At 44.2% G+C, this 27,049-nt stretch overlaps 1 protein-coding gene across 2 annotated transcripts in view; it reads left to right on the top strand.

The window, feature by feature from the left end:
• Window positions 1–27,049, top strand: part of ADGB (androglobin) — a 943,967-nt gene that overhangs the window by 700,271 nt on the left and 216,647 nt on the right. For both annotated transcript variants that reach the window (XM_063917880.1, XM_063917881.1), the window contains 5 exons: window positions 4,725–4,788; window positions 19,343–19,451; window positions 19,694–19,829; window positions 22,410–22,524; window positions 25,335–25,502. In XM_063917880.1, the coding sequence (XP_063773950.1) occupies window positions 4,725–4,788; window positions 19,343–19,451; window positions 19,694–19,829; window positions 22,410–22,524; window positions 25,335–25,502 (592 nt within the window). The remainder of the gene's footprint in view (window positions 1–4,724; window positions 4,789–19,342; window positions 19,452–19,693; window positions 19,830–22,409; window positions 22,525–25,334; window positions 25,503–27,049) is intronic.

The following is a 27,049-nucleotide window of genomic DNA, read 5'->3' as shown; positions in this document are numbered from 1 at the left end:
AAGAAATATGACAAAATTATATATTTGTTACAAATTACTGTTGAAATCAATCTTTGTGTCCCTACAAAATCGATACTTTAATGGGGACACTATGAAGAAGTACAGTATAATACGAGCATTTAAACATTCATTGAGCTGTTTTGCACCAACAATCAAACCAGGTTTACCAGGTAATTATTGTGAATATCAGCTACAGTATGCATTTCAATGACATTCCCTTCTTTGAATCACGGCATCCTAGAGTATCGGAATTTGTTTCATGGCACCCATAAGCCAAGTTTCTTATTGAGAAATTCAGAAAAAAATATTAAATTAAGTAAATTAAATTATGTTTATATGACATCCTTAGGGTCAGTTATGTGGTGAGGGACAGGATTCACTTCTCACCCACCAACACAGGGTGCCATGGTACCCAGTTTGGGAAACACTGGTATATAGGATAACTTACCAACAAAACCATAATACATACTACCCCTAATGCTTTTTGGCCACCTTAATGAGTAACCTCTGCCCACCTGCACCATCTGACACTTTGTTCCAAACAGCCCATGAGTTTGTCACCAACTTCAAAGACAAAATCACATTTTTTACCACACATTCGGCCTGATTCTGAGGTGGTAGTTAAAAAAAAAAAAGATCAAATAACTTTGCACATGGACAAACCATGTTGCGATGCAAGGGGTGCACGTGCATTTATTTATTTACATGCAGGGTAAATACTGGCTGCTTTTGCATGTAGCTCACAAATGCTGGACAGCTAATTTTGACACTACATTTTTGAGTTTGGACATGCCCTTCTCATATCTAAATCGCTGCACATCTTGCATCTGCCCCACCTGCACTCGTCTGCTCCTACACTCCCTAATCTTCTCTAAATAATAATAATAATAATAATAATAATAATTTTATTTATATAGCGCTCTTTCTCCAATAGGACTCAAGGCGCTTAACAGATACATAGCATAATATAGTACAGAAAATAATGAAGTACATTTTCATAAAATACAGAAGCATGAAGATACTAAAAGGGACACTATGGAAATGCTTGAGTAAACAGGAAAGTCTTGAGTCTACTTTTGAAGGATTCTATAGTTGGGGCCTCTCGCACTGTGCGGGGAAGTGAGTTCCATAGAGTTGGAGCCGCATGACTAAAAGCTCGACCCACAGATGAATTACGGTAGATTCTAGGTACTGCTAAAAGTCCTTCATCTACAGATTGCAGTAATCGAGTGGGGCAGTATGGGGTCAGAAGCTGTTTCATGTACCTTGGGCCTTGGTCATGTAATGCTTTGAAACTCAGTAAGCCAATCTTGAAGATGATTCGCCATCTTACAGGCAGCCAGTGAAGGGAGTAGAGGATGGGTGTTATGTGGCTAGAACGGGGCTGGTTGGTTAACAGCCTGGCAGCTGTGTTTTGCACCAGATGTAAGCATTGCAATTCTTTTTCTGGTAGACCAAGGTAGAGGGCATTACAGTAGTCTAATCGAGATGTTACAAATGCATGTATGACTTTTGGCATATCATCTGAGGGAATTAAGTGCTTGATTCTGGCTATGTTCCTCAGGTGAAAGAATGAGGATTTGATTGTGGCTGATATCTGATGTTTAAGTGTCAAGCCACCATCCAGGACAACGCCAAGATTCCGCACACGATCACTGGTCTGTAATTCTGAATCCCGAGTGTAAGTCCAGTTGGTTGGCTATGCTGCAGTCTTGTCCTTTGATGTTGCGGTCGTATCATAAGGACCTCTGTTTTATCCGGGTTCAGTCGCAGCCAACTGGCGCTCATCCACTCCTGTAGTTCAGCTAGACAGCCATTTAGGGTTGCTATTGGGTTATCAGTGCCCAGAGCAAAGGACAAGTACAGTTGTGTATCATCTGCATAGCAGTGGTAGACCAGGCCATGGCGCCTGATTATTTCGCCCAATGGGAGCATGTATACTGCAAAAAGCATGGGGGATAGTATAGAACCTTGTGGGACACCACATGGCAATGGCACTGGGGGTGATGAGTATAAGCCAGACGATACTCTGTGTGACCTGCTTGTGATAAATTATTTGAACCAGCTTAGGACTGTGCCATCCAGACCACAGAAATGTATCAGTCGCTCAATCAGAACCCCATGGTTCACGGTATCAAATGCTGCCGAGAGATCCAGAAGGATTAATATTGAACAGTCACCTCTGTCTTTTGCCATCAGAAGATCATTTAACACACACACCAGGGCTGTTTCAGTGCTATGTCTTCTCCTGAATCCTGATTGAAATGGATCATAAATATCATGGGTTGTCAGGCGGGTTTCCAGTTGATTTGCAACCACTTTCTCAATAACCTTTCCTAGGAAAGGAAGGTTTGATACCAGTCTGTAGTTGGTCATGCAGATCTAAATTAAGTTTTTTAAGAAGCGGTCTAACAATTGCTTCCTTTAGGGGTCCAGGAAAAATTCCTGTCTGCAAAGAGCATTGAACAATTTTTGCAAAGATAGGACCAATTATATCCATACAATCTATTAGAAGCTTGGTTGAGGCTGGGTCCAGATCACAGGTGGTGGGACGCAAAATCCGAGCAATTTCAGCAGTGTCCATTACATCCACTGGGTCAAAGCTGGTCCATGAAGGCAGGTACTGTAGCTTATATTGCCAGGCTTTGTAGTTTGGCACTCCTTTGATGGCACTGTGGAGATTCCAGCCCGGATGGTGGATATTTTATCTGCAAAGAAGTTTGCAAACTCGTTGCATCTTGCCTGGGAGAGGGTCTCATCAGTCTGCAGGCATGCTGGCTTGCAAAGCATCTCCACTGTGCGGAAAAGTTGAGCTGGCCTATTGTTTGCTGCTATGATCTCATTTGACAGGAACTGTGATTTCTTACGAGTGATTGTCGATTGATATTCTTCGTTATGCTTTATTAGTTTTATTTTGTCATCCACTAGGTTAGTCTTCCTCCATCGTCTTTCCAGTCTACGCCCCCTTTTCTTGAGCTCACTAACACTGTTGTCGAACCATGGAGCTTGAAGTTGTGGTTTACGAGGTCTTATACCAACAGGGGCGATAATATCAATTGCAGCCATAACATCCCTATTATAATAACGGACTAGGGAACAGGGATCTTCACAGGCACCCAGTATAGCAGAGAGATCCAGATTTGCTGCAAGAGCCTGGGGAGTCATAAATTAACTCTCCAATTTACCCAAGGACAAAATCTATGTACTAAACTCATGACATCGTCCAATGACCTGCCCTCTTCACCCATTTCCCTCTGAACATCTCAATTGCCTCTCTGAATCAGTCCCAGATTTCCCTAAATGCAACATAGGCGCCTGCCTAAGGCTTGGCTGGTCCCATCACAAAGCATGGCTTCTAGTTAAATATTTTACAAAGGCTCAGTGACGGGGCTCAAACCAGTATTAATATCACGAATACTTGCACTGAGCTACATTACTGTTCCTCTGCAAAACATTCCTAGAGCAGCACTGTGTGACCACCGAGTGATGTCATGATATCATGCCAACTCACCTCGCACTCCCAGAGTCCCACTATCTGCAGTGCATCGGAGAGCCCATCACCAGGTTGCCATTGCCAGCACAATGGGTGGATTGGGGCCCTCTGGGAATACAGGGTATTCCCCACTGGGCTGGCATCCGAGCTCCATAGTGAGATAACGTAGCTGGATGTTGTCAGATAAATAAATTCTCCTCACAACTGCCATTTGGAGAGTTTCCTTATTTATAGTCACTGACCTCTTGTCCCGCTTTGCCTGCAGCTCAGGCTCTAGCTCCTCCAGAATGAACATGAGGAGCTTTTACAAATTCCCTTTGTGTTGCTTTCCCACATTACCCCATAAGCTGTCATAATTAATTATGCATGTTATTGGGATCTCTACCAATGTGCTGTAATGTGTTGACTATCTCTATTGGCATAATGTGATCCAAATATATAATATAACATGATGAGTATCTTTTTATGATTAATTTTTATTTTGAACTATGTTGGTCTAAAATAATGGGCATCTTAGCTGCTATATTGCAAGTGGCACCACTGGTGTAATGTGAAGGGATACACAGCCAGTATAATATGATGTGCTCCCCTGGCAGTGTGTAATGTGATGTGCACCTTTACTGGTATTTTATGTAAGTCGTTGCAGCAGTTGGTATAATGTATAGTGTGTTTGGGTTTTTTCCTGTTGAGGGACAGTTTTGTTTTTTTCTGTTGGGGGCCAATATGGTGTTTTTTTTACCTGCCGGGGGCCAGTTTGTTTTATATATTGCTGTAGGAGAAAATGTGTACCTGCCGGGGGCCAAAATGCAGGTGGCGGAGCTGCGAAAAGAGTGGGACAGGCAGAGTGCAGGGGAAAGGAGCAAGCGGACTCAAGTGTCTCTGCACATGCCGAGTCCCTTTACTATTGGAAATGTAATTATGCAATACAGTTTACTCTGTTTGCCTTGTTTTAAATATAATACTCCAATTCTGTGTGAGGCAGCGGCTTTCTTCCGTGAAGCTATTGCCTCCACTTTTTCTTCAGCTGCCTCAGCTTTTGACCTGTCTTCATACATCATAATGGGGGTCCAGTGGTGGATCCCCTACCTAATTGTTTCATGGAGGTGGCACATGTTAAGTCTAAATGTATAGAGTACTGTATAAAATATATAGCTGTAATCTACTTGCCATTGCACATAGAAAAGTCTAAAAAGATTAAACTTTTAACATGTTTTTCCGTCTTGATTTGCAGGACATTGTATGTTTTCCACAAGCCAAATACATATCCTTATACACAGCAGAAAGCACACTTCAAGGTAAGTTTTGCATTATTTACTCTTCCGCTTCCGTGCAAGCATGGAGCTAACGATGTTGGTGTTTAATAGGAAGTTAGAGCCTAATTCAAGGTTGATTACAAAACAATATTTTCCTCTAATAGGTAAAACCATGTGCACTGCAGGTGGGACAGATATAACATGTGAAGAGAGAGTTAGATTTGGGTGGGTTATATTGTTTTTGTACATGGTAAATACTGGCTGCTTTGTTTCCACACTGCAATTTAGATTTCAGTTTGAACACACCCCACCCAAATCTAAATCTCTCTGCACATGTTACATCTGCCTCACCTGCAGTGCACATGGTTTTGCCCATTAGAGGAAAATGTTGTTTTGCAATCAACCTTGAATTAGGACCTTTAATCTTATTTTATTTGAAAGTTCGCAGTTTCTTGATGTACAATATGATACAGTAATAAAAGGTAATATTTAGGCTATAAAAAAAGTTGAAAAGAAAATGAAATCACGGATGGACAATAAAAGAATTTGAAATAGCATAAACTATATTGTAATTGTGATGAGATTTCTAGATAATGAGAAGTAAAATAAGTTTTTACACCTCTTTGCAAATAATATTAAAATAAATAACCGCACAACTAAAAATCCTTTCACAGCTTTAATGAAGTTTGTAGGAATCAGTGTGTTGCACAAAAGGAATACGTGAGACCTTGTGGCACAGATGGCAGGGGCAATGTAATGAAGGGCATTTTTTGCTGTGGCCTTTAAAGTGGAAAGTTTATATAAACAAGGAAAGACAACGTTTTTAAAAATACATGAGATCCAGACATTCCAAGAAATGGCAAGCTTGGGGTACACGGTTGGCAGCTGGGAAACACAATAAAGACCTAATTTTATTCCTAGTAACCTTAATAGGAATTTAGGATAGTTTTTACATCTCTGTACCGTATTAGCACCTGTGTCGAAAGTCTATTAAATCTATTTTCTACCATTTTAACACATCTCACAGGCTTAGAAGGTAGTGAATCTGGACATGGGTGTGTATGCAGCACTGAAGCGGTGTGGTTGCTTTACAATTTGCATGACTATGCATTAGGTAGACATGGCCATGCCCCCAATTTGCAGGTTTAGTCTTGGAACGCCTTTTTTTCTGCACATTGCTGAGGTACCTTTCTTCTTTGCCTTTACCTAAAAAATGTGTGGAATTTAGGAAATCAGGATGGTTAGAGATAAGGTTCAGTAGTAATTCTACATCAGACTTTAGTGCTGGTCTTCTTGTTCTAATACTTTCTTCCTGAGCCCGTTGACTCATAGTATTTGGAAGTTTTTACCAAACCTCTTTTCCTAATCCCTGTTCCAAGCCATACATATTTAGTCTTCCCTGACAATTTTTATGATGAAGACAACGCACTATTTTAGTGGGCCTTCTTTGCACAATGGGGCTCATTCAGGGGCATTTACGGTACTTTGCGCATGCGCAGGACTCATTCTGCATGTGCGTGAATAGATCCTGCGGCATAGGATGCAGGCTGGCATCAGACTGTCATGATTGATAGTCTGATGCCATTTTGGGGGTGACAACTGGCTCCATTAGGAAAAACGGCGGCTCCTGATTGACTGCCTTCCCGCAAGCTTGAGTGGCTCACAAGCCAACGCCATATTTCATATGGCCGCCGGAGACAGGACACAGTGAGGGGAATGAGAGATGCGTGCTGTGCTCTCCTCCACTCAGGCAGACTCAGACAGGGGGAATGGAGGCGACAGCAAGAGCAGCAACGGAGGTGAGCTCTCTTAATGGAGGGCAATGTGTGTCTGGCACTACTGGGGGCAATGTGTAACTGGCACTACTTCTGCCCCGCCCACAGTTCCTGAACCTAGTTTCTTACAAAATAGCAGAGCCAGATTTACATACAATATATGAACCAAAGGGTACATGTGGGCATTATACACAGGTGCAGCAGGATATACTGCTGGAAATTTGGTGAGTTTTGATTAGAGATGTACAGAAAAGATAGGCATAGACTTTTTACTCCAGAGTTTTGAAAAATTATTAGAATAATACAGAAGATATTTCAAATGTATTCTTTGTATTGTTAATAAACTTTAAATAGTCAATACTCTGGCATATACGTTAGTATGGCAGGACAGGACCTGCTATCACCGCACATCACTGGTGTGGTCATGGCCGCTCTGCAAACGATTCCTTGCAAAGGTTTTGCGTGCTGATTGGGGGGACTCCATGGCTTGCTAAGGGCCTCAGCCTTCCACTGCGCCCTTCAGACAAGCCCAGGCCTGAGTAATCAGTGCCTACCCCCCTCACTGTGCCCCTGGCTTCTATATAGATAATTATGATTTCCATTATCAACTTAAGTTACCTCCTCCTAAATATGTTGGTGAATTTAAAATGTAATAAACATATTTTTTTTTTAATTACATTACTTTAAATTTAATTCATTTTTTTGGGGGGATTAAAAAGATAAATTTGTGAAGGATGGTAAAAATTGCAAAGCTTTATTTAGCAGAAAGATGCAAATCTTCTCCAGCTGTTGAATGAATACAATAGTTATAGCACAACAAGACTATAAATAACTCAATAGTTTAAATTATTGATTGAAGGTGAAGAAGGACCAGATGAAAGGACAAAATGAGAAAGAAAGCAGTGTTGCTCCTAAGACTTTGTCAAACTTTTTAACCTTTGTGCCATCTCCTCTCTTATGTCAACTGAAAGTCTTGATGCAATTAATTTTTTAGTAAAGAATAGGGATTACACTATTGCTCATTACCCATGTCATTTAATTTACTAGTTAACACCTTCACACGTCTGCATTGATTACAAATGATAAAGAGACTTTTTGAAATTATCACTGTATTGTATGGTCAGATTGTAAAACATAAAAATACTCATTAATGATGTGGCCTTGACCCTGTGTAATTAGGAAGTATTGTGTTATGGGGTGTAGGAAATATGTCAATATAATTGTGTGTTTACCAGTTCTACAACAGCTTCTAACATTATTATTATTATTATTATTATTATTTTATTTACACAGGCAGTGGTGGGTATCCATTTGCAGCTGATCCGTTCTCGGCATTTGAAAAGTCCGGATATCACAATTAATGACCAATGGTCATTATTGCAGTAATCTATTACAGGCTGTTTACATTGGCTGAAAATCGCGATAGCGTGGAAAACACATAGGATCTTGGATAAGCCCTCGATCCCATGTGTTATCGCAGCTCTGGCAGCCGCTTATCGCGGATTATGCTTCGGGTGCCCAAGGCTTTTATATGGGTTTTCACTGAAATGTTCCTTAAAGATCCTCAGAGTAACATATGCTATGAATAATCTTGCTATCATGTTAACTGGCTAATTAGCAAACAAAATAAAAATAAAAAAACAGTGTGAGGGCATCTTGCGGTCAAAAAGTAGAATGCTCCTACCACACATACACACAATACACACACACACACACACACACACACACACACACACACATCACATATATATATACACCACACGCACACATCTATCAATATTCTATATCTTTATATTTTATATACTTTATCACAAAAAACGGCACTCAGAGCATTGTATACTTAACATAATCCGCCTGTATTGTAATCAACAGTCAACAGTTTCGGAGCAGCAGCTCCTTCATCAGGACTTTCAATAAGTAGGACATTTAGATTTTATATATATATATATATATATATGTGTAAAAATGCTCATTTGTATGTATGTTCTCGACAAACTCGAGAGCTACTTAATCCATTTTGATTGGATTTTCACTGAAATGTTCCTTTAGATCCTCTGAGTAGGCTATAAATCATCTCGCTATCATGTTAATTTGCTTTTACCAAACAAAATAATCTACGCATCAAATCGTCTCTGACATCATGCCACAGAGCAGGTAAAGCAGGGGTCAGAGCCACACGGTCTCTGTATGATAGTGACAGTGAAAAGGTCGACAGTCAATAGGTCAACCCCAGATTTTCGACATGCATTAGGTCAACATAGTCAAAATGCCGGACATGACAATGGTTGACACTTGGCTGCTGACTTGGTTGGGCGATACCACCCAGTACCGGTGCGCAGCTTTGCACACTGTTGCTGCACTTGAATGGAAAAAAACCTTGCGAGCAGTCTCCTTATGCGTCGCACATGTCTTTTTTCGTATTACAACATCTGTACACTTTTGTTAAGATATCTGTTTTTATTTTTGAACGATATTTGCTAAAATAAATATTACTAAAATAATTAAGTAGAAGATTTATTACAGGCAAGTCACTGTTAGTTACTTATTAAAATAATAGTACCTCTCCACACCCCCTTAGTAGTAAAAATAATCCATATTTTATAAACCCACCTCCCCCCATATAAAGAGCCCCTTTTTTTTCACTAAGTTCCCCTCCTTGCACTTTGATCCCTGGCACTGGTAGTGATGTCTGTGGTCTGGGCAGCCTCAGCTGGGGCACAGAGCAAGGCGGCGTGGTTTCATGTGATGCGACCTTGCCAGCTGAAGCACTTCTGGCTCTAGTCGCATCAGATGCAACAGTGCCAGTTCAGTGGTTACATTTATATTTTCTATTGCTGATTTTCACAGCAGTAGAATTTATATTGGTAATTTAGCGTAAAAAGTCACTGAGGTAGTTGAGGAGTTCTCAATTCACCGGTGATAATGTTTACTAGGGGCACAACTCTCTGAACAATGGTTTCTTTCTCGCTGTTTGCTGCTAATGCGGGGGGACACACACACACACACACACACACACACACACACACACACACACACATAGGTGTGAACTGTGTGCGTTTCACCTTCAAAAACTGCAACCAGCAATAGGCTACGACTGGCTGGGCTGGTCAAACTGTGACAGACAATCCCTGGGGCTGAAATCTCTAGAGGAATTGGTCTGGCAAAGAACTTCTTTTGTTCCCCTCTAGGAACAAACAGCCCCATGCTGATAGCACTGGAGAACCTCCCAAGAATCATGGGGCCAATAGTGTTAAACAGGGAAATAAAAAGTATTTCTGCTGCGGGGTACACTGGGCTCCACAAGGAATAGACATTGGGGGGTGTAGAGTAGGATCTTGATCCGAGGCACCAACAGGCTGAAAAGCTTTGACTGTTCCCAGAATGCATAGCGCCGCCTCCTCTATAACCCCGCCTCCCTGCACAGGAGCTCAGTTTTGTAGTTGGTGCTGCAGTAAGCAGGCACATAACAGAGGAGCTGCTCCAGGCAGCCCTAAGAAAAGCTTTTTTGAAGAAAAAGTGAAGACTACAAGGGCAGCAGCGGTGTGTAAATGTCAGAGACATTCACTGCTGCAGCTCCAGCTCTCCCCAGCGGCGCTGTACACTCCCGAGCCCTGGTTGCCGGGTAACTAAAGCAAGAGGCTCCGGTTTCTTCATGGCCAGGCACACACGACGGGGGCTCTCCGGGATCGCGTGGCCGCGCTTCGGGAGGTGGTGAGTGTGTCCCGCTTGTGGGACCCATACTTTATCGCGATCCGACGCGGTCTGTGGGAGGCGGGACGCGCGCGCTGGCAGTGGACACTGTGGCAGTACAGGCGATCCCACTAGATCACCAGGGCATGGGCGCAGGTCAGGTTTTCTCTCTAAACCATTTTAATTGTAGCCCACAGTACCCGGTGGTTTTGCCAGCAGGGGGATAAGGCTTAGACTTGAAGCCCCTCCCCCAGCCCCAGGGCGCCATTTCCCGCAAATGTTCCCACCCTGGAGCTGCATATCTGTCTCTCCCTCACTCTCTGTCAGTGTCTGGGCGCCATTTCTCTCAGCTTCACTGTTCCTGGGACTGCTTGGGCAAATCCTCCTGTGTAAAGCCACCTGGTTGTCAGTGCTGTGACTTTACATGACACTTAAGTATTCTACCTGCCTTTTAGACAGTGTTAGTTAAGAAAGAGTGCATTTAGTCAGGGTTTTCTTGTACAATTACCCTGTGATATACATCCAGTTCTTACTGTGCAGTGTTATATCTATTGACTACATAGCTATATATTTATAAGCTTGTCCAGTGCAGTATTATTGTTAGTAATAACCTCTGCATTGTACAAACTGTGACTATCTGTGTGTGCATAAGCTAGCTGAGTGGTGTCCATTTCGTGTCTCTCACTCAACTTGTTATCCCTATATTCTATAACCTGAGGGGGCTTGGTGCGTCAGGTGTTATGTTTATATAGGCTTTTCACAAAGATATACTTTAATACATATTTTTCGCTGTGATTTTAGTCACCATATCTCTCCTTTATATCTGCTAGTGCTGACTACACTGCGCAGGGGTTTGGGTAAGAGGTATTGTGCTGCTGCCAATTGTACTGTGTTACCTGATACCGCAAGTTACATCATGTCTGCTTCTGAGGGTAACGGTTCTGGGGCTGAACACACTGCCTGTGTTGCTGAAGCCACAGATCTCTATAAGGAGAATATAGCAGCTGTGGGCTCTGGTTCTGGAGGCTCCTTGCCCCCAGTGGGACTGTGGCAACGGAGGTACTTAATGACCCACCGTGGGCCGCTTTTTCCACCCTTCTACATATGCTAGTTAATTAACTAACACCCCCTTTGGGACCCCCTATGCTGGTACAACCGTATGTGGTCCCTGCAGGTAACCCGCCGTGGGCGGACGACTTATCTGCTCAATTGAAGAAGTTGAACCAGTCCCTTACTACTAAAAAGTCTGACCCTCGCTCGCCTAAGACCAAGGGGGTCCTCTAAGCGAGCTCTTATCTCCTCGCAATCCACTGCTCTCACTGACACCTCGTCTGATGAAGACGGCACGTACACTGACCCCACAGATTCTGACACAGATACTGCTGATGGGGAGGGTAGTTCACATATGGATGTTCCTGATCTTTTGGAGGCTATTAAGTTGATTTTACAGATTACGGATGATCCCGAGCCATCCGTCCCTCCTAAGAAACCAGATAGGTTCAAGCGTCAGAAGGTGGTTAAACAAGTTTTACCTCACTCTGACCACCTAGTGGATATACGTCAGGAACCCTGGGAAAACCCGGGTAAGAAGTTCGTGCCTCAAAAGAAGATGCTGACTCGCTATCCCCTCGCGCCAGAACTGTCTAAAAATTGGGAAACGCCTCCTCCAGTAGACTCACATGTGGCTAGGATGGTGGTTTCCTCAGCTCTACCTGTCACTACCATCACGTCTCTAAAAGAGCCTACGGATAAACGTGTGGAGGGTTGTCTGAAAGCGATTTACACCCTCACGGGTGCTGCACAAAGGCCCACTATTGCAGCAACATGGGCTGCAGAGGCTATTGAAGCATGGGCCTTGGAGTTAGAAGCTGAAATCTCTTCTGACCATGCTAGACAATGCTTGTCATATATTGTCACAGCTTCTCGCTATATTAAAGAGGCGGCTTCTGATGCCGGTATCCTAGCAGTCAAGGCCTCTACTACGTCAGTCCTGGCTCGCCGGATATTGTGGCTGAGATCCTGGTCTGTGTATCTGGACTCTAGAAAAACCCTGGAGGTACTCCCTTTCAAGGGAGATATTCTGTTTGGGGAGGACTTTAATAAGATAGTGGCTGACTTGGCTACTGCCAAAACGGCCTGTCTGCCAAGTACCACTCCTTCTGTGTCGAAGGCTAAAGGTACTTCCTTTCGCCCCTTTCGTCCTTCAGGTAAAGCAAAAGGTCAGGCATACAACAAGCAGACCCGCACTTACAAACCTGGTAAGCCAAAGCCCAAAAGAACCTGGGCGGCCCATCAGCCAGCTTCCAAAACCGATAAGCCTGCCGCATGATGGGGCGGGCCTCCCTCTGGGGGATCCCAGTGTGGGGGGCCGGCTTCTAGGGTATACCCAGGAATGGTTGAAGACCACTTCAGATGCCTGGGTACGGGAAGTCGTCACTCGAGGTTACGCCATAGCCTTCAAAAACCGTCCCCCTCATCGATTTTGCTGGACAGACCACCGAATGTAGAGTGTTTGCCTTTGTCTGGTCCAACGTTGGACCAGACAAAGGCAAACACTCTACATTCGGTGGTACAGACCCTCCTGGATACAGGAGTCGTAGTACAGATGCCTCTTGCGCAGAGAGGCCGGGGGTACTATTCTCCGCTGTTTCTAGTCCCGAAACCGAATGGATCCTCCCGGCCCATTCTCAACCTCAAGGCATTGAACAGGTTTGTGAAGGTTTCCAAGTTCCGTATGGAAACCCTACGCTCTTTAATTCTGGCCTTGGAACCTGGGGACTACATGGTCTCCCTGGACATACAGGATGCTAACCTGCATATTCCTATAGCAGCGTCACATCAGCAGTACCTGAGGTTTGCGATTGGCAACCTCTATTACCAATTTCGGGCGTTACCTTTTGGTTTAACTACGGCTCCGCGAGTCTTCACCAAGGTCATGGCGGTAATGACGGTGGTACTCTGCCGTCAAGGGGTCAGGATACTGCCGTATCTGGACGACTTTTTAATCCTGGCAAATTCCCCAGAACGTCTCCTACGTCATCTGGATATGATGGTCCGGTTTCTACAAGCCCACGGGTGGCTCATCAACTGGAAGAAATCCTCCCTGGTCCCTGCTCAGAGCATGGTGCATCTGGGAGCGCTATTGGACACTCACAACCAGAGGTTGTTCTTGTCTCAGGAGAAAGTCCTGAAGCTTCAGGACAGGATTAGTTGCTTCCTTTCTCGTTCACAAGTATCGATACATTCGGCAATGCAGGTGCTGGGCCTCATGGTCTCAGCATTCGACATGGTGGAGTATGCTCAATTCCATTCTCGCCCCCTCCAGAGGCTAATTCTAGCCAAGTGGGACGGCCTGCCTCACATGATCTCATTGACTCCGGAGGTCCGTCTGTCGCTGCACTGGTGGCTCCAGGACCAACGATTGTGCAGGGGCCATCCCTTCTGGATATCCAACTGGGTCCTGCTGACGACAGATGCCAGTCTTAGAGGTTGGGGAGCGGTGCTGGAGCAACACTCCCTTCAGGGTCGGTGGACCAAGGAGGAGTCCCTCCTCTCAATCAACATTCTGGAGTTGCGGGCGGTCTTCAATGCGTTGAACCTGGCCCTGCATTTAATTCAGAACCGTGCTGTTCAAGTACAGTTGGACAACGCCACCATGGTGGCTTACATAAATCATCAGGGCGGCACTCGAAGCCGTTTGGCAATGAAGGAAGTCTAACGGATTCTACATTGGGCGGAACGCCATCTACCGCCCATATCGGCAATATTCATTCTGGGAGTCCTGAATTGGGCAGAGGACTTTCTCAGTCGTCAGGACGTACATGCCGGCGAGTGGGACCTCCATCCAGAAGTGTTTCAACTCCTATTGGAAAAATGGGGCCTTCCAGACATAGATCTGATGGCGTCTCGACACAATCACAATGTTCCGGTCTTCGGAACAAGGGATCCTCAAGCAGCATTCGTGGATGCGCTGGCGGTACCATGGAGGTTTCGGCTGCCGTACGTGTTCCCTCCGGTGTCACTCCTGCCCAGGGTAATTCGGAAGTTCAAGCATGAAAACGGAATTCTGCTTCTCATAGCTCCAGCGTGGCCCAGACGACACTGGTTCTCAAACCTGCAAGGCCTATCGTCAGAGCGTCCAATTCTACTTCCACAACGCCCAGACCTCCTCGTTCAGGGCCCCTGTGTCTACCAGGACCTAGCCCGGCTGTCTTTGACAGCGTGGTTCTTGAAGCTTCCGTCTTAAGGGCTAAAGGGTTTTCTGAGGCAGTCATTCAAACTATGTTGCGGGCCCGGAAACCGGCTTCTGCTCGGATTTACTATAGGGTTTGGCATTCTTACTTTGTTTGGTGCGCATCTAACGATTATGACGCTTCCAAGTTTAGTATAGCCAAGTTGTTGGTTTTTCTTCAGCAGGGCCTGGTCTTAGGCCTGTGTCTGGCCTCCCTCAAGGTTCAAATATCTGCCTTGTCGGTGTGGTTTTAGAGAAAAATTGCAACCTTACCTGATGTGCATACCTTTACTCAGGGCGTGTTGCGTATCCAACCTCCCTGTGGCTCCTTGGGACTTGTCGGTGGTTTTGGAGGCGTTACAAGAGTCTCCGTTTGAACCTCTTGGTTCAGCTGACCTTAAGTGGCTTTCCCTTAAGATGGTGTTTCTACTGGCTATTGCTTCAGCTAGAAGAGTGTCGGATTTGGGTGCCTTGTCCTGTAGTTCCCGATATCTGATATTTCACCGTGACCGGGCGGTTCTTAGGACTCGTCCCGGATATTTACCCAAGGTGGTTTCTTCGTTCCACCTTAACCAGGAGATTGTGGTTCCGGCACTTGTTTCTTTTGATCTGTCTCCCAAAGAGAGGTCTTTGGATGTGGTACGGGCTCTCCGTATCTATGTGAAAAGAACTGCTACTATTAGGAAATCTGATTCTCTCTTTGTGCTGTTTGGATTTCACAAACGGGGCTGGCCTGCTCACAAGCAAACTTTGGCCAGATGGATTAGAATGGTGATTGCACATGCTTATGTGAGGGCTGGTCTGTCAGCTCCTGCTCACATTACAGCCCATTCTACTCGGTCTGTTGGACCTTCTTGGGCGGCCCGCCGTGGTGCGACCCTTGAACAATTGTGCAAGGCGGCTATGTGGTCCTCTGTGAACACGTTCATAAGGTTCTATGCCTTCGATACTGCCGCTTCCCAGGATGCTTCCTTTGGACTTCGGGTTCTTGTGCCCGCTGCAGTGCGTCCCCTCCCATAAGGAACTGCTTTAGGACATCCCCTATGTCTATTCCTTGTGGAGCCCAGTGTACCCCGCAGCAGAAAACAAGTTTTATGGTAAGAACTTACCTTTGTTAAAACTCTTTCTGCGAGGTACACTGGGCTCCACAAGGCGCCCACCCTGACGCACTTGGCTTCTTTGGGTTGGTATGGCATTAGCTGCTGACACTTTTCCTGTCGTGAGAGTGGGGTGTATGTGGCTACTAACCATTGTCGTCTCTTTTCCTGCTACTGTTGGGCTGGTTAACTAAAAACTGAGCTCCTGTGCAGGGAGGCGGGGTTATAGAGGAGGCGGCGCTATGCATTCTGGGATCAGTCAAAGCTTTTCAGCCTGTTGGTGCCTCGGATCAAGATCCTACTCTACACCCCCCAATGTCTATTCCTTGTGGAGCCCAGTGTACCTCGCAGAAAGAGTTTTAACAAAGGTAAGTTCTTACCATAAAACTCGTTTTTTGTATGTGACACTAGAGGTTCAAACAAGCCATAAACTGCAGGAATATGGTCAGACTCGTAGAAGAAGAAATGGCAGAATATCCATGGCTACAAGAGTATGCTAGCACATACAAAACAATACTTGCCAGCATGTACTATCATGCAGGGCCCGTTGGGATTTATAGTCTAAAAAATAAAATTAAAATAAAACACACTGTGTAAAATAAAGGATTTCCCAATCCCTACTTATTAATCACCTAAATCCATAGGGATCCTCTTCTCTCAACTTGTAATCCAATAGAAAATAAACCAAATGGATTATAGAGATCATTGATACAGTGATGAATATGTTTTCTTTCAATGACACCATTGTATCAATTTACAGGATGATTCAAAAGTCGCAGTACACCCTTTTGTTTCAAAAACTGTGCAGAAAATGGGAAAACTGATTACTCCAGTAAGATATGGGTGAGGTGGACTATCTTTTAGGGTATGTACCGAACATGGGCGCCATCTTGAAATCGGCCATCTTAAATCTAAGTAAGTTTTTTCAAATGGGAAGGGGGTTGTGCAACATGTCAAACAACATCAGAATTTGCTGAAAAGTGTATTGTTGCAAACAGACTTGAAATAGCAGTTATGGTTCAAAAGTTGCAACACTTTTTTCGTTGGAATTACAGGCCGAACTGTTCTCCATAAAGGACAGTCATTTAATGTGTTCAACATGTTGTCCCTCGAAATACTGCAAGAAGTGGCGTTCCCCTCAGTTCTGAATAAAAACACTTTTCAGCAAATTCTGATGTTGTTTGACATGTTGCACGACCCCCTTTCCATTTGAAAAAACTGACTTAGATTCAAGATGGCCGATTTCAAGATGGCGCCCATGTTCGGTACATACCCTAAAAGATAGCCCACCTCACCCAAACCTTACTGGAGTATTCAGTTTTCCCATTTTCTGCATAGTTTTTGAAACAAAAGGGTGTACTGCGACTTTTGAATCACCCTGTAGTTTAGGGGTGGGCAACATGCGGCCCGCGGGCCGGATGCGGCCCGCGAACCGATTCTGCCTGGCCCGCTGTCCCATACCACTGTGCAATGACAAGCGGCCCGGCTGAGCCGCTTGTCATTGCGCTACGAAGCTCCGAGACGCAGCGCCGCTGAGGAAATACCCGGTCTGCTGACCGGGATTTCCTCTGTGACATCAGGCGCTGGGCGGCATAGGGGCGGAGCCACGGCAGGAGAGTGCAGCGGGTAGCAGCAGCGGCTCTGCGCAGCGCAGCGGGCAGCGGATCTGGCAGGGAAGGTGGATAATCTGGGCAGCAGATCTGCCACAGTGAAAAAAACACATCTAAGGTAAAGCTGCTATATGGGTACGGGTGGGGGGGAGGGGGCGGGGGGAGGAGGAGGAGGGCGGGGGGGAGAGGAGGAGGAGGAGGGAGAGTGGAGAGGAGGGGGGTAGAGACTGCCGTATAGGTTCAGGGGAAGGGGTGAAGGGGGGTATTGACTGCTATGTGGGTTCAGGGGTGGGGGAAGGGGGGTAGAGACTACTATATGGGTTTAAGGGAGAGGGGAGCTGTGAATACGATTGATAACAGCATTACACAGGATGCTGTTTGTTTGTTTGTTTGTTTGTTTGTTTTCAGCAGTTTTTTATTTTTATTTTTTTTATTACTGGATATGTTTTTTAAGCCAAGTACCCACGGGCCGATTTGGGAGAGATGTGTGCTGAGCGAACCGCTCAGCACACATTTCTCCTGCCGCTCAGCACAGCGCGATCTGTGCTGACCGTGCGGGGGGAGACGAGGGGGGGCGATCACTTCACCCAGCGGGTGAAGTGAGCGACCCGCTAGATTGGCCTGCATGCAATCTAGCAGCAGCGATAGCGATGTGCGGGGCCGCGCATCGCTATCGCTGAGGGGGCTACACACATGGTGTGTGTGTTTTTACAGTTATATATATACATATGTATATATATATATATATATATATATGTATATAATACTATGTTTTTATAGTTATATATATATATATATATAATGGATGGAGACAGGCGGCACTCAAGCAGCCTCAAATAGAGTGAAAAAAGCGGTCCGTTTATTGATCCATATTGGATCAATAAACGGACCGCTTTTTTCACTCTATTTGAGTCTGCTTGAGTGCCGCCTGTCTCCATCCATTATATTGAGGATCAGCATTGTTTCTCTAGGAGGGCACCGCAGCACATTGCCATTTGGAGAGGGAGTGCCGGGATTACTACACTTTGTGTATATATATATATATATATATATATATATATATAAAAAACTATGGGCCTAATTCAGAACTGATCGCTAGGGTGTGATTTTTGCACTGCTACGATCAGGTAGTCACCGCCTACAGGGGGAGGAGGGTAATCGATGTGCAGGGGAGCGATCGCATGTGCAGGAGAGCTGCAGAAACCGAAGTTTGTGCAGTCTCTGCGCAGCCCAGGACTTACTCTTCCAGTGGGATGATCGGGGCCGGAGCTGACGTCAGAAACCCTCCCTCCAAACGCCTGGTCTCTCCTGCATTTTTCCGTGCACTCCTCTAAACCGGTCAGTTACCACCCACAAACGGCCTCTTTCTGTCAATCACCTTGCGATCGCCTGTACGATCGCTTTGTTCGCACCATCCCATCACTGCCCGACGCTCCCCAGCGCGGCGGACCGACGTGCCTGCGCACTGCAATGCATGCGCAGTTCAGACCCGATCATCTGCTGTGCGAAAATACACAGCTGCGACCGGGTCAGAATTGGGCCCTATAACGGGTCTTATTTTTCAGCAACTGCTGACTAAGAAGCTGATTCAGACCTGATCACTGTGCTGCAAATTTTGCTGTCCTGCGTTCGGGTAGTCGCCGCCCCCAGGGGGAATGTAAATTCACCCGTGCAAGTGTACGATCGTATGTGTACGCAGAGCTGCAAAAATCTACTTTGTGCAGTCTCTGCGCAGCCCAGGACTTACTCCTACAAATATTTGTCATTCATATTAGGGACTGTGTGTGGCCCTCGAACATTCACTGGAAGTGTTAAGCGGCCCCCCAGCTGAAATAATTGCCCACCCCTGCTGTAGTTTAACGTTGCCTAGAGTATACCTCCGGAGGGGGTTTTATATGTTTATAGTGAATTTCTCATATTGTAAAAATCAACTAGCTCAAAATAAATGTGCCACTTTTGCAGTACACATTGTAAGCCTATGATTTGGATGCAAATACGGCCATCACTGAGTGACCGCTTATATGTTTTATTAATAATAGAGAGCAGATTTCTAAGCTCTTAGCTTACATGATTTTGTTCCCTTTGCAAAAAAGAAAAGTAATATCTAGAGGGAAAAATGTAGCAGACAGCTGTAGCCTTTAAATGTTGAAATAAATAATAAATGTGATTTTTTTTTTTTTTTTTACTCTGCAGACAACAGATGATCCAGATCAAAAATCCTATTTCTTATATTTGGACAACACTAAGCCCTCAGAGCTTTTAGTTAGTTTCTCAGCACTGGTACACTGGGGCGATTCACCAGGTAGGTCCAACAATGCAAGATTGTTGTGAATCTGATAAATACACTGTACAGAAAGGGTCCTTAATTAAATTATCACCATTCCACTGAATTGTGAGTATGACATACAGTGTGTTTCTTTAGCAACTTGCACAATTCTTTTATGTATATTACAATTTTTTTTAGGCTTTTGAGAACATATACATATTTTGTTTATCCTTTCTGCATATACACTTTATATTTTCATGCACTTTGTGTTTTTACAGTCACCCCGGATTCTGGAACACAGAAGGGCCTGTTGACTGTAGAGCAGTATTCTTGGAAAAGTCTCCTCTGTGGACCAGTTGTGTTAAAACTGCATACTTATGTGACTAAAGCTGCTATGTTAAGCCTTCCTGCTGGGTATGTATTGTCAGGGCCTCCTAGGGTCCCATCAAGCCCTGGTACTACCCTCTGGAATATTCATGCACTCTGCAGAAGCTGTACACTGCCCACCTAAGGGGCATGACCCTATCATTTTAGGGATGTGGTGGTGCCAGTCATTGAGATGAGCACATTAAAATTATATTTACCACTTTGATTTTTACATACATCCTGTTAAATTGTATTGCACATGACCCCGCAGTAAAATGGTTTACATCTGTCACTCATGTTTGCATTGATGTATGGTTTTCTCATACAATGTCTGTAAACAACCAGAATAAAGAATAAAAAAAAAAAGGAAAATGATATTGCATATGCAACAAAGAGACATTCGTATAACACATGCATGTCACATAGGAAGCTAAGTGTGCTCTTTTCTACCATCAAATTATATTTAAAGTAGATCTGTCATAGGGAATTGATAGTTTCTGATTTGTTGGTATCAGAAGCTAGCTATGCAATGTTTTTCCTTTATCTTCTTAGCTGGCAGCCCTTCCCTTATGTCACTGATATTCAGAGCAATACTAAGGCATATAATAGCTATAGCTACTACTGCCCAGCCTTGATAACATCTGTTTATTTGAGAACACAGTTACAGGTGCTTCATTAGAAAGCACTGGACCCATCAGCAAAATGTTGAAGGAACCACTGCACCCAAGGGAGGGCTGTCTGCTTATTACCTGGCAGGCAAGTAATATTTGATAGCTCCTGGAATGGAATCCTTCCAATTGTATACAGAGGACATACAACCAGAGCATATACTTACTGTATGTACAGACAGAATACACTGGAAAGGACAGACAGGTGACATACAGTATATGAGGACATATAGTCAGAGTAGGCTGGCGATTGCCACTTGGACCACCCCTCTGGGATTTACCCAAGAGTAGGTGCAAAAATTCAGCAAGTATCACAAACAGACAGGACACATAGATTGGGACAAATGAACAGAACAAACCGTTCGACACAGACTGCAGTGTCCCACAGATGAGGAAAGGTTAGGAGGTCTCTCACATGCTGCTCTATATAGCAGAGCAGCGACAAATAGATGATCTATTCATTAGAGAGGACTGGGTGCAACTTGGTTAAGGTCTGGCCATGCCCCTGCCTGAGGGAGAACAAGGTTGACACAAGTCAATACCCACATTCCATGTGACCATGAACCCATGTAACGAGGTCATTCCCCTTTTTGTGTGCATGACTGTAGTGTACCACAACGTCCCTCTCCTCACCTCCTAAATGTTGGGAGTTATGGAATTGAGTGGTGTGACACAATGATAAAAGTGAGAAATATCTGAGTTACTGTGCTTTATAAGTCTGCATTTCTAAACCTAAAGGGTTCAAGAATAAAAATGGGTTCGTAGGCCAGCTGTAGGCCAACCTAATGTTTTACCTGTAATAAGATTTCTGCAGAGGAATAACCCATTGTTTTAACATAAGAAGCGGCTTTTGGCTTCCTTTGAATGGTGTGAGTGTGACGGCCTCCTTGTTACATTTTACATTATATTGGCTGCAGGCGGCTGAGAGTCTACAACAGTAACATACAGTAGCACAAACCTGGGACTGGTTACAGAGGAACAGAAGATACAGTATACCATTTGTAAAACGACTGGTGCTTTTTCCAACATACTGAAATAGAGTGGGAAGCAACAGCACCCAATCTAGGGACTTTTATATCATTATACTATGGGGGTGATTCAGAGCTGATCATACTGTACATGTGCTAAAATGACCACATCTATGATCAGATTCTCTGACATGCGGGGTGACGCCCAGCACAGGGCTAGACCGCCTTGCAAGTCTAGCCCTACCCCACCCACACAGGTGTGAAAGCATTGCACAGGGCGATGCTTTCGCACCTGCCGAGTAGCTGCCTGCTTCCTCAGACTAGCTGTATTGCAGCTAGTGCAGGCGACTACCGACCATGTTTTGGGTCGCATCACGCAGCCGCCGCAGCCCACCCCAGCAGCGATCCAAACACGCCTGCGTTGTCTGGACTGCGCCCCCAACAGCGTTCTAACGCCATTGGCATGCCCCCTCTCGCCCCGCGACTGCCTCTGCCTGTAAATGAGGCAGAGGCGATCGCACCAGTGAGATGCCGCTGCATAGGCGCACTGCAAAAAAGGCTTCAGAGTGTGACTGCTGCCGCTGCAGTGATCGACTTACAGTCATCTGTTCACATGAGGTTGTATGTGGCCATTACAGCCCCACTTTAACAGAATATTTCACTATGTGGATAAAATATTTGTAAGTTTAAATTAACACATTTTGTAAAAAAAAATAGCATCTACTGAATATTTTACTTTATTTATTTAGTTGTTTGCATTATTTTCTGTCCCTAATAAAATATAAAGTTATTTTGCTGAGTCATTAGAAATTATTTTACACTTTCATGAAATCTTGTTAAATGTCCCCATACAGTCATGTTAAAAATGCTAATGTGGAGAACTACAGACTATTTATCATGTTAAACAGTATTTCTCCGTAGAACATAAGTTATGTGTCCGAAGTCTCTTGAAACGTTTTTAAGACATTGCTTTTTATGTGTCTCTGTTGCAGGCGTCATGTCTTATGCATCACTGCAAGATCGCCCCTGGGGCACCATATCCACCTGTGTAGTACAGTGCCATTTGTCTTTGGTGATGAGGAAACTGTTATGCCATATCTTGACAAGGTACACGTTCCCATGGCAACTACTAGAACTACTAGGTCACTACATGATTTATGATCTGCTCATTGTGGTTTATTTCATTTTACAAAAAGGCAACAATGTACAGTACATGTGTTAGGAAGAGTAGTTAATAGTAAATGCGTAGACAGTATACGATGGCTCAAGTGGGATGTAATCATGTTACTGACAGTCGGGATCCCGCCGGTCAGTATACCGATGCAAGAATCCCGAAGGATGGAAATCTCGACAGTTGGCATGCCGACTAACAGGGACTATTCCCACTCATGGGTGTCCACGACACACATAGAGTGGGAATAGAACCTGTGGCGAGCGCAGCGGCCGGGATCCTGGTGTCGGTATGCTGCCCGCTGGGATCTCAACCGCCGGTCAACCAATCCCAGAATACTGACGACAGAATTCCAACATCCGACAATGCCATCAGCCGGAATCCCAGCACAATAGGGTTATTCCCACTGGTGGGTGTCCACAACACCCATAGAGGGGGAATAGATCCTGTGGCAAGCGCAGTGAGCCTCCAAGGGGACTCTTAGCGCTCGCCCCACTGCAAGCATTCTGGCCTCCAGGATGATGCTGTCGGGATTTTGACAGCCGGCATTCCGTCTGCCGGTATAACGTATCACTCCCTATAGAAATAATTGTTAATAGTAACAATGATAAAGCTAACCTGAAAAAAACTAAATGCAGTAATATGGAATTAAGAAGTGCCAAGAATACTAATGCATTCCATTTCATGAAGTTTATATTTGGTCCATAAAATAAAGGAAGCCTTAATGAAACGATAAGTGTTTTTGAAAAAAAATAATTGAAAAGTTAAAATGAAAGAGAGAGGAGAACCTAATGTGATAATGGTGCTGTATAATGATGATTTTAGCAGTCTAGAAAATGCATATACAGATGTGTCTTCTTACATCCTTGCTGCAGTCATGCTAAACAGCCCTTGACGTCGCGACATGCCATGGCGGGACTCGGTAACACTGAGCGTCTTTTTTTTTTGTGCATTTTTTCTGCGAAAATGCTTCTAAGGCACAAAAAATTTAATAGGACGCACAGTCAGCTTCTGCTGATTAAAATGATGTGCATGCCTATATTCTGTGTGTAATTGCGGCTCTTTCTGCATCCGAAATGCCACGTTACAGTGTTTTCCATGAAAACACTGTAGCATAGCATTTTGTATGCAAATATAGTAGCAGTCACACACAATATAGGCATGCTTTTTTTTAATTACATTAATTTGCGTCTAAAACGCAAAAAAAAGACGATCAGCACTACCGAGTCACACGGCACTCACGTAACGCAACATGTAGCGCCTGAAGCAAAGATGTAAGATGGCACATCTGGATAGTGGAAACATGCAAACCATACATCCCAACATGACCATCTCCAGGAGGGACAGAATACTCTGCTCCTGAACTTCCCTCTTAATATATGATCGCCATCACCTGTGCTGAAACACCTTTCTTATCCATTACCTGTTCAAAACAGGTGCCGGCAATCACAAATTAAGGGGAAAAAAACAGAAGCAGAGTATTCTGTCCCTCCTGGAGAGTGTCATGTTGGGAGGTATGTGCAAACTCTTACCTCTATGTATGTTTACGCTTAGCAAGCCGCACTGTAATGTTGCCTGTAACAGATCTCAGCTGCCAGTGGTGAGACTACAGTAGTCTTGTCTTTCCTAGTGATCCTCAGAGATGTGTGTTGATTGATTTGTCCTGCAATACACAGTTATTCTTCTGTAGTTCTTTGTTGATATGTGAGTAGCATTATTCACCATTGAGATTCCATATCACGCACATATAAAATATATAACGCATCTCACTCTCATCACTTTTCTGCTGTCTACTTCCAGATCAAACTCTACTTTGTTGGGTATTGATTTCATTGGGGAATTCAAGTCCCACAATTCAGGAAAAAAGTGAGATAGCGATTGATTTTAAGAATTTTTTATAGAAAAGTTAGAATTTTACTCTAATTTTAGTCTTCAATATGTTTTTAAAGGGTTATGCTTGCATTAACAATGCATCTTAACCACAGAATGGTAATGCCTGCCAGATTGGTTGCTCCCCATTTAGACTTTATATGCCGCTGACATTAGTGATGTATCCTCCTTCTGTATTTTCAGACATGTCAGGAGTTTCTTTTGTGAGATTATAAAATGTCCCTAGGTCAGGGAAATGTTTGTGTGTTGTGTTGGGATGCGGTTATTTGACCGCCGGTCACTACACCGACGTGGAAATCCCGACAGTCGGATTGCCGAATGACAGGGACTATTTCCACTCGTGGGTGTCCACGACACCCATAGAGTGGGAAAAGAACCTGTACCGAGCCCACTGCGTGTCGAGCTCAATGAGCTTGCAAGGGGCTTCTTTGCGCCCACCCAACATTCTAAACATTTTAAACAACGGGATCCCGGTGTCAGCGTGGTTACCGGCGGTATCCCAACCACCTGTCACCCATACCCAACCCGTTGTATTACTTTTATACTAATATGATAGAAAATGTGTGTGTTTATAAAACACTAGTTACCAGCCCGTCAAAATGATGGAACAACGTAACAGTAATTTTAGCGACGGCGGCTGTGCGTGGCCAAATGGAGCAACACTTGCATTGCTCTATTGGGCGCTGTCTGGTGGCCGCTGGCACGCAAAACACTTGAATTCCCCCCAGAGAGGCGAGGAGCAGCGTTGGCCTTTTATTATTTAGGATTTTTTTTCATAATTAAATAAAATATCCCTTTTAATAAAGAAAAATGAGTATGAATTAATACTTATCTACACATTCATTTTATTATATAGGAAAGCTATAGATTTATGGACCAGGCTACAAATATAATAAGAGCTATATTGAAAGTGATGCATAATTTTAGTAATGGAAAAGAAATAGCCAAGACATTTAAAGATCTGGAACAAGCACACTATCCTCAGCAAATGCGAACAAAACACCTAGCCGAAGAACACTTCAAGGTAAATATATTTATATTATTTTATTATTAAGAATGATTAACATATTGTGATTGGTTTATCTCTACAATACAGAAAAATTGTGAGAATATTTCAGGCCCAATACTGATAATTACAGTAAGTAGGTATATTTGTTTTCTGTGATACATATTGACTCTTTTTTCCCGTATGTTATATTGTGTTGTGACGCTCAGTGTCCTCACAGGAATTCAGCTACAGCGTCAAGAGTAACAGAAAATAATTACAAATTATTTCAACAAATGTCCACATTTTGTGTTTTGTTAGTTCAACTGTAGAGCAGTCCTAAATACATTGATGCAGGGCTGGACTGGGACTAAAAATAGGCCCTGGCATATAAAGCACACAAACCAAACTAGGCATCATCATCTGGCTCGTGGCATAGACTCCTCCTGCTGCTTAGTCTATGGTCTTACAAATATAATTAATATAATTACATATACAAGCGTGCATTATTTTCTGATTTAAAATACACACCACAGAGCTCATCTTTCAGGGAATTCAAACATGAGCCATACTCAGACATTTGGTATTTGCTTGGTTCTGTTAGGGAAAGCTATCACTTCCTTGGTGTAGGTCACACACAAAGAAAAGGGAAGGCATTTTCCCAATAGACCAAACCTACCTTAGCAGTTGTAGAGGAATAGATAGTAGAGATGAGCGCCTGAAATTTTTCGGGTTTTGTGTTTTGGTTTTGGGTTCGGTTCCGCGGCCGTGTTTTGGGTTCGACCGCGTTTTGGCAAAACCTCACCGAATTTTTTTTGTCGGATTCGGGTGTGTTTTGGATTCGGGTGTTTTTTTAAAAAAACACTAAAAAACAGCTTAAATCATAGAATTTGGGGGTCATTTTGATCCCATATTATTATTAACCTCAAAAACCATAATTTCCACTCATTTTCAGTCTATTCTGAATACCTCACACCTCACAATATTATTTTTAGTCCTAAAATTTGCACCAAGGTCGCTGGATGACTAAGCTAAGCGACACTAGTGGCCGACACAAACACCTGGCCCATCTAGGAGTGGCACTGCAGTGTCACGCAGGATGTCCCTTCCAAAAAACCCTCCCCAATCAGCACATGACGCAAAGAAAAAAAGAGGCGCAATGAGGTAGCTGACTGTGTGAGTAAGATAAGCGGCCCTAGTGGCCGACACAAACACCGGGCCCATTTAGGAGTGGCACTGCAGTGTCACGCAGGATGTCCCTTCCAAAAAACCCTCCCCAATCAGCACATGACGCAAAGAAAAAAAGAGGCGCAATGAGGTAGCTGACTGTGTGAGTAAGATTAGCGACCCTAGTGGCCGACACAAACACCGGGCCCATTTAGGAGTGGCACTGCAGTGTCACGCAGGATGTCCCTTCCAAAAAACCCTCCCCAATCAGCACATGACGCAAAGAAAAAAAGAGGCGCAATGAGGTAGCTGACTGTGTGAGTAAGATAAGCGACCCTAGTGGCCGACACAAACACCGGGCCCATTTAGGAGTGGCACTGCAGTGTCACGCAGGATGTCCCTTCCAAAAAACCCTCCCC

The sequence above is a fragment of the Pseudophryne corroboree genome, chromosome 4 (assembly GCF_028390025.1).
Source record: "Pseudophryne corroboree isolate aPseCor3 chromosome 4, aPseCor3.hap2, whole genome shotgun sequence".
NCBI classification, from domain to species: Eukaryota; Metazoa; Chordata; class Amphibia; order Anura; family Myobatrachidae; genus Pseudophryne; species Pseudophryne corroboree.
Note: the sequence above shows the minus strand (reverse complement) of the source record. Positions and strands in the feature narration are given on the sequence as shown.